The 8,069-nt window shown below is 38.1% G+C and overlaps 1 protein-coding gene across 3 annotated transcripts in view; it reads left to right on the plus strand.

Moving 5' to 3' along the window:
• ZNF286A (zinc finger protein 286A) overlaps positions 1-7,194 on the plus strand; it is a 32,615-nt gene extending 25,421 nt beyond the window's left edge. Inside the window, exons 6-7 of one of the 3 annotated variants that reach the window (XM_023539603.2) lie at positions 2,786-4,040; positions 5,123-7,190. In XM_023539603.2, the coding sequence (XP_023395371.2) occupies positions 2,786-4,017 (1,232 nt within the window). In that variant the 3' untranslated portion in view covers positions 4,018-4,040; positions 5,123-7,190. Of the gene's footprint in view, positions 1-2,785 lie in introns of all 3 variants that reach the window. The other 2 variants (XM_064271813.1, XM_064271812.1) reach the window with 2 other exon arrangements.
• Positions 7,195-8,069: the final 875 nt, after the last annotated feature.

Below are 8,069 nucleotides of genomic sequence, written 5' to 3' on the forward strand. Positions count from 1 at the left end.
TCAGCTCACTAACGCCTCAGGTTTCTGTGTTCCATTTCATTTTTGATGATTTCCAATTTTCCTAGATTCATACTTTGTACATTTCAGGTTCCAATTATTAATGGATGTTTACAGCTGTTTCTTCTCATTTTGAGTCGTGCTACATCAGCAGATGAAGGTCCCGAAAGCTTGACTCCCTCCATGTCATTAAGGTCGAGTCTACTTTGAGGAGGCAGCTCTTCCCCAGTTGTATTTTGAGTGTGTTCCAACGTAAGAGACTCATCTTCCAGCACTATATCAGACAGTATTCTGCTGCTATTCATAAAGTGTTCACTGGCTAATTCTGTTCAGAGTTATACCACCAGGTCTTTCTTCCTCATCTCCCTTAGTCTGAAAGTTTAGCTAAAACCTCTCTGCCGTGGGTGACCCTGCTGGTATTTGAATACAGGTGGCATAGCCTCCGGCATCCCAGCAACATGCAAGCCCGCACAGTATGACAAACATTACCCCGTCTTACGTATAAGGAAACTAAAGTAGGGAAGTTTAATAATTTGCCCAAGGTCAAACAGATAGTAATTTACAGAACTGATGGTCAGATTCATGCTTTATGACTCTAGACACTATGCTTTTAACCACTATTTCAGGCTGCTTTTCTTCAATGTCCCTCTCGTCTCAGGACTTTTGAACATATCAATCCCTCTACCTGGAATGCTCACCTCAGAGCTTTTGTACATATCACCTGGAATGCTCACTCCAATCCCACCCCCACTGTCATTGATTAGGCTATTTTGCGTTATATTAGTCATCCAACTCCGTGATTACTTCTTCAGGGAAGCCTTCCTCAATCTCTCCAGATTCTTTCATTACACCATTTGCCTTTCTTTATCAGTACTTAACCACAGTCGTGAATTTATTTGTGAATGTTAGATTAAATTATCTCTCCCTCCATGAGCATAGGTCTGCATCTGTTTTTTCCCGTTGTCTTAGCACAGATCCTACCGCATGGTAGATGTTCAATAGATATTTTTTGAATGAATGAATCACAGATGAGTAGTTAGATAAATAAGTAGAATTTATTTGGGTGTATGGAATGAAGAACAGATCTAACTTTAATTTCTTTCCAAGTATTTAATCAGTTGTCATAGCATCATTTGTTGGAAAAACAATTCTATTTTTTTGGAAAAACAAATTATTTTTTAAATATCATCTTCGTATTATCCTTATGTATACTTGAATTTATTTTCGATCTTGCTCTTCTTTTTTATTGATCTGTTTATTCCGTTGTCAGAACCACAGTTTATTTTAACTTTATAAATAGTTTTAATTTGTATACAAAAGTTCCAGTATATTTATGTTGGGTATATTTAGAGAGGCCTACCTTCCATCCCTGCCTTCTCTTTTCTGTTCTGACATTCTTTATTTAACCATTTCTTAATACTTTTGGGCTTACCGTTCCATGGTTTCTGAAAATATATATATTAAGGAAACCCTGGTGGTGTAGTGGTGAAGTGCTACGGCTGCTAAGCAAAAGGTGGGCAGTTCGAATCCACCAGGCACTCCTTGGAAACTCTGTGGGGCAGTTCTACTCTGTCCTATAGGGTCACTATGAGTTGGAATCGACTCAATGGCAACAAGTTTGGTTTTTTGGTATATATATTAAAAATAAACCCATTGCCATCAAGTTGATTCCGACTCAAAGCAACCCTATAGTAGCCATTGCATCACTATATATATATGTGTGTGTGTGTGTGTGTGTGTATAAATATATATGTATATGTGTATGTATGTATACACACACACACACACACACACACACACAGAGCCCTGGTGGCGCAATGGTTAAGAGCTATGCGAGCTACAGCTGCTAGCCAAGAGGTCAGCATTTCGAATCTACCAGCTGCTCCTCGGAAACCCTCTGGGGCAGTTCTCCTCTGTCCTGTATGGTTGCCATGAGTCAGAATCGACTTGACAGCAGTGGGTTTGGTTTTTATACATATCAACTTGATGGCACTGGGTTTGTTTTTTGGTTTTGCATGTATGTATATATTTGTATCCCCATCCCCTGCTTTTTTTCTGCATACTCACTTGTACCTTGCTTTTTTCACTTAACAGTCTTGGAAATCACTTCATAGAAATTTATAGAATTTTTTTCAAGTTGCATAGTACTCCATTGTATGTATATGTCATACTTTATTCAGTCAGTTCTCTATAGTAGGATATTTGATATAGTTCCAGTCTTTTGGTAACTGGATTAGTGTTATAATGAACGAATAGCCTTTAGCATATGTAATTTCATATTTTTGCCAGTATATCTTTGGAAATCATAGAGGATTTTCTATCAGGAGCGTATTTTGAGGGCATTGTTTTGGAACATTAAACTGGCAATAGAATGCATATTTGAAATTGAATAGAATTGGACAAATGTAAATTTAGAAATCATAACCAATCTGGACTAAGGTGATAACTTCTTGGGTATTTACTATGGCAGTAGGTACTCTGTGAGAAGTTTTTTCTCCCCTGTCCTAATCTAGTGTACTTTATTTCCTGCTCATCCAGTGATATGTTGCTTCACCTGCATCCTTTTTCCTGTATTTCTGATCATCTTTCCTCCACTTCTGACTCTTCTAGAGAGGGTCTGTAAGTTTTCCCTGTATATGTTGTGCATTAGTTTTGCTTCATTTGCTGCTTTTTCATATATGCTCCTTGAAGGCATGCTTTTTACTTTCATTAACTCTTACCTATTACAGAGCTGCCATTTTATTGAGCACAGAAAGCAAAGGAAATTTCCATTTCCGATTTCTTTCAGACTGGGAGGCTAGACCTGAGAGCAAGGAATCAACTTCAGTGCAAGACTTTTCCAAAGAAGAATCATGCCAGGCTCCAATAATAGACAGACTGACAAGGGATAGTGTTTATGACGCCAACTTGGAGACAACTTTTGAATGTGAAAATTGGTTAGAGAATCAGCAAGGAAATCAAGAGAGGCATTTCAGAGAAATGTTCACCCATATGAATTCACTGCCCAGGGGACAAGCTCATGAGCTTGATATATGTTGGAAAAATTTTAGTCAGAAGTCTGCCCTTATTACTGAAGGCAGAGTTCCCAAAGGATCCTATGCTTTCAATAAACTTGAAAAAAAATTGAAACAGAAATCAAACTTAATGAAAAAGCAGAGAAACTATAAAGAGAAAAAGCCTCATAAATGTAATGATTGTGGTGAACTCTTCACTTACCATTCCGTGCTTATTCGACACCAGAGAGTTCATACTGGAGAGAAACCCTATCCTTGCAGTGAGTGTGGGAAATCTTTTAGCCACAGAGCTAATTTAACGAAACATCAGAGAACTCATACCAGAATTCTCTTCGAGTGCAGTGAATGTAAGAAAACCTTCATAGAAAGCTCATCCCTTGCTATACATCAAAGAATTCACATTGGAGAGAGACCTTATGAATGCAGTGAATGTGGGAAAGGCTTTAATCGAAGTACCCATCTTGTTCAGCATCAGTTGATACATACTGGAGTGAAGCCTTATGAATGCAATGAATGTGATAAAGCTTTTATTCATTCATCAGCACTTATCAAACATCAAAGAACTCATACTGGAGAGAAACCCTATAAATGTCAAGAATGTGGGAAAGCCTTTAGCCATTGTTCATCCCTTACTAAACATCAGAGAGTTCATACTGGAGAAAAGCCCTATGAGTGTAGTGAGTGTGGAAAAACTTTTAGTCAGAGCACCCATCTTGTTCAGCATCAGCGAATTCATACTGGAGAGAAACCTTATGAGTGTAATGAATGTGGAAAAACATTCAGCCGGAGCTCAAATTTTGCTAAACATCAAAGAATTCATATTGGAAAGAAGCCCTACAAATGCAGTGAATGTGGAAAAGCCTTCATTCATTCTTCAGCTCTTATTCAACACCAGAGAACTCATACTGGAGAGAAACCCTATAGATGTAATGAATGTGGGAAAAGCTTTAAGTGCAGCTCATCACTCATCAGACATCAGCGAATTCACACTGAAGAGCAACCCTGAGAAGACACTGAATGTGAAGAAGTGTAAGTCGATCTTATCACTGTGTTGAATACCTGAGTGTTTAGGTGAGGATCCATAAAATACTGCTTGATGGCCAATTCTGTACACATCTAGTTTGACTTGCACAACACATAGTGTTGAGCCGGAGATAGGATGTTTCTTATATTCATTGATTTGATTATTATGTAATCTTTTAGGCAGAGATCTCAGATTTTAATCCCTTGCCCCCAAATGCCCATTTGTCAATTTTCAAGAAATGTCTGGGAGTGGGTAGTAGTATTGTCATTGTGATAATCATGTTTCCCTCTCGTTTGGTTATAACAAAGACCTGTTGTAGCTTCTAATTTGTAAGGAAATTCTTATTTTGGTAGGTTAGGCTGAAGGCTCATGTTTTTATTATCAGGAAGACTGAGAGCTGCTCCTCTTAGAATCCAAGTAGGAATCCAGTTATACAGATACTGTTATTTCTCCAGAGAGTGTCATTTCTTTTACATTAGCCATAAAAACTTAAAGAGCTCCTTAGGATCTCTACCCGCCAAGGCTGCTGTCTCATTTGATGAACATAACTGAAGTGTATTTATTAAATCCATTGCTGTCAAGTCAATTCCAACTTACAGCGACCTTATAGGGCAGAGTAGAACTGTCCCATAGGGTTTCCAAGGAATGGCTGGTGGATTTGCAGTGCCAGCCTTTTGGTTAACAGCCAAACACTTAACCACTGCCACCAGAGACCAAGAATAAAAAAAAAAAAAAAAAGAATATTTATAGCAGGTACTAAATTATGTTCATATGGATTCTATTGGTTACAGCTTTAGATAATTGCTATCCCTCTGCTGTGTAGATCTGCCTTTGTTTTCTGTTTCTCTGAGAGTTACTCTGAAATAGATAATGGGTCATAAACTTAACTGTAGTTGTTGATCAACTCAGTCTTCTCTTAATTTAGCATTGAGTGAATCCTTGGTTTTCTATAATCACAGTTATATGGTGACGTGATTTTGCTACATTACTTAGCTTTCTGTAAACTATGTGTTGTCACTTTGAGAAAAAGCCCTAAGAATGTTGAGGCCCAGGGAAGTTGATGGGCTCAATGTGTTGTTATATTTAGGGTCCCATCAAGAAGAAGAACTGAAGCAACTGTGAGACACCAGGTCATACTTCCTATCAAATACGGAGAACAGCTCACGGGACAGTGACTCACTTGAGGATGAGCAGCTTCCCTCCATGAAGACTGCCATTTGTCTGCCTCATGTTTACCCAGATTTTTTGTTGTTGTACTCTCTATATGCTAGTTGGGCTTTGATATGTCCAGAGCCCTAAAGAAGGTAGAAAAGGAATGAAACCACAATTATTTATTGGATGTAAGTTACGTGAGTGACCAAAGACCAGTGATGGGATTTGAGATGCAAAAGCAAAACTTCAAGTAAATATTTAATAAAACACTATACAAATGTCAGGTTTTTTTTTTTATTGTTACCCTCATGTTTGTGTGAAAAGAAAACTATAGAAAGTGGTAGAGAAAAAAGTAATCACAGGTTCCTTCTTCCTCCTCTGCTGAAGTCTCATCCTTCGTCACTATCCAACAGCCAGTCCATACTCCTTTTCCTCCACATTATCCCTATTACCAGTTACAGTTCTCTCTCAGTATACCTGAGTTCCACTATTAAGGAAAAGTAGTGAACAGAGTTTAAGGAAGTGATGGTAATGGACAGCAAGATCGTTAATAATGCATAATAGATCCAGCAGTGATGGAAATCAAAGAAAATAATAAACTGTATGGAAGGAATTGGGAAGAGGTTTTGGAATGATAACAAAAACACCGAAGAGGTTTGAGGTGGGTGGAAAGGCTCAGGATCTGAAAGGTCAGGGTAGGGGAATGGCTGAATCAGGAACTGATTATAGGAAGACTTTTCATCACCTCGTAACTCAGTGGTCTAAAGCAGGATTGACAAACTATAGCCTGTACCTACTGGCCACATCTAGCCTACTACTTAGTTTTGTAAATAAAGTTTTATTGGAACTCATCCACCCTCATTCATTTACTTGTCTGTGGCTGCTTTTGTGCCATAACAGCAGAGTTGAGTGGTGGCAGCAGAGGTCATATGTCACAGAAAGCCTAAAATCTTTACTGTTTGACTCTTCACAGAAAATGTTTGCTAACCTCAGGGTTAGAGCACCCATGTTGAGGAGTGGAGTAGGGGAGTTGAACCAGTCAGAGAAATCTGATAGGATGGAAAAGTTGTAATGGTAGTGATCTTTCCCACAGTAGGAACTAAGGACATCACATGGCCAGAATCAGAACAAGTCAGATAAACACCTCCCATGGTTCTACTCAGTACCTCAGTAGTCCTGTCCTCCAGTTGGCTTTTTTAAAGGCTGCAGAATTGTGTGTTTGTGTGTATTAGAGTGCAAAAAGTAAGAGATGGGAAATGCTCCTAAGCCTAGGATGTTATTGTCAAAGCTGTTCAGAGAACTGAAATTATTAAAAGTTTCTTAATATGCCAAATGCTTAAGTAATAAAATTTACCATGTGGGGGCCAAGTTTTTACTGATAAAATTGACAGGGTCAATGTGTGCTTTTTAAAGCTGAGTTGGAATTCTTTCACCTTAACTTAGCAGTTATGTGACTTTGAAAGCTGCTTATCCCCTCCGAGCCTCAGTTTCCTCATCTGTACAGTGGGAATAAATCATTCCTCTTTTATAAGGTTGTGAGAATTAAATAAAATAATGAAGTAGAAATTACCTCAGAATGAGTGAGTGCATCTTCCACACTTTTTGTTTACTGATTACAAACTGACCGTCCCATTCTCTGGGCTCAGAGAGAAGAGGATTCACTTTGTGTTTGATGCCGTTCCTTACACTGCCTCCTTGAGACCTCATGGAACCTACTTTTTTTCTTCTGAGCGTCACTTAAACCAGGAGCTATTTAATGGTTCCTGAGGGTCAAGTTTGCAGTCTAATTGCAGTTTAAATAGTGTTAAAGAATTTGCTCTAAGTTAGTTTTACTGGCCCCTTGCATTTCAGTATTTGTCTTTTTTATGCTTGGTGTTCAGTCTGACTACATTTTGTACTTTGATATGAATCTTTGAAGTTTTAATGTTCTGCATTTCAAATATTTTTAATTACCTATAAACTAAATTTGTGTTTTTATCAACCCAGTGTCAATAAAGATGTTTATATATTTATTGTCAGAAACTTTTGTAAATTTAAGTTCTTCCAAGTTAATGCATTGTAAGAAGTAAAGAGAAACCAACCATAAAGTATTTCCACTTTAATTGTTCCTCTGGGCCCCACAACATCTGGAAAAGTGAGACGGTGAATACCTCGGCGGCCCACGTATCTGCGAGAAGGTAAGGGAGTGGAGGAAGGTAGTCTCTAGTATGTGGTGCTCAGAGTCCTGAGGCCAACTATAGGCACCTCTCCCTTTGAAACGATCATGGGGAAAAAAAAGAAGGGAAGAACTTCATGTAGAAACCAGAGTTAAGGCAAATTATGGTTAAAAAAAATAAGTATAAATTTAGAATTACATTTTGTTTTGGGAACGACAATAATATCCAAAAGTATGTGAACAATACAAATACCAAACATTATTCAAATTTTTTGACAGTTGTTAACTAGTTCAATAGATAATATTGAAAATCTTTCATAATTGTTATTTTATAGATGAATTTTAACTTTTTTTTAATACCAGAACAAGACCCAAGTTGGAAGCTACATATCCCTGATTTCTTTCGTCTCCTCCTTACGTAACTCTTCCTTTCAGGGCCCCAACTGGGCAGTCTTGGGGTCTGGAGCCATGTGAGTTGTAAGGGAGCAGGCTATTCCCCTGTGGTAGTACATACAGTGTGGCATCAATGAGCTACCTTGTAGTTCCAAGTAGTGCCCTCTAAAAATTAGATGTTTACACTGAATCATTTTCTTTACATTTTGCACAACATAACCTTATTTTTTAGCCTCTGTTCACCCACAAATCAGATAATCTGGCCTTAGATTGAATTAACTGTATGTAAAATACGCATGTCTTACCCCCTTCCCCACTCCTACCATTTCACCCA

Source organism: Loxodonta africana, chromosome 18, assembly GCF_030014295.1.
Source record: "Loxodonta africana isolate mLoxAfr1 chromosome 18, mLoxAfr1.hap2, whole genome shotgun sequence".
In the NCBI taxonomy this organism is placed as follows: domain Eukaryota; kingdom Metazoa; phylum Chordata; class Mammalia; order Proboscidea; family Elephantidae; genus Loxodonta; species Loxodonta africana.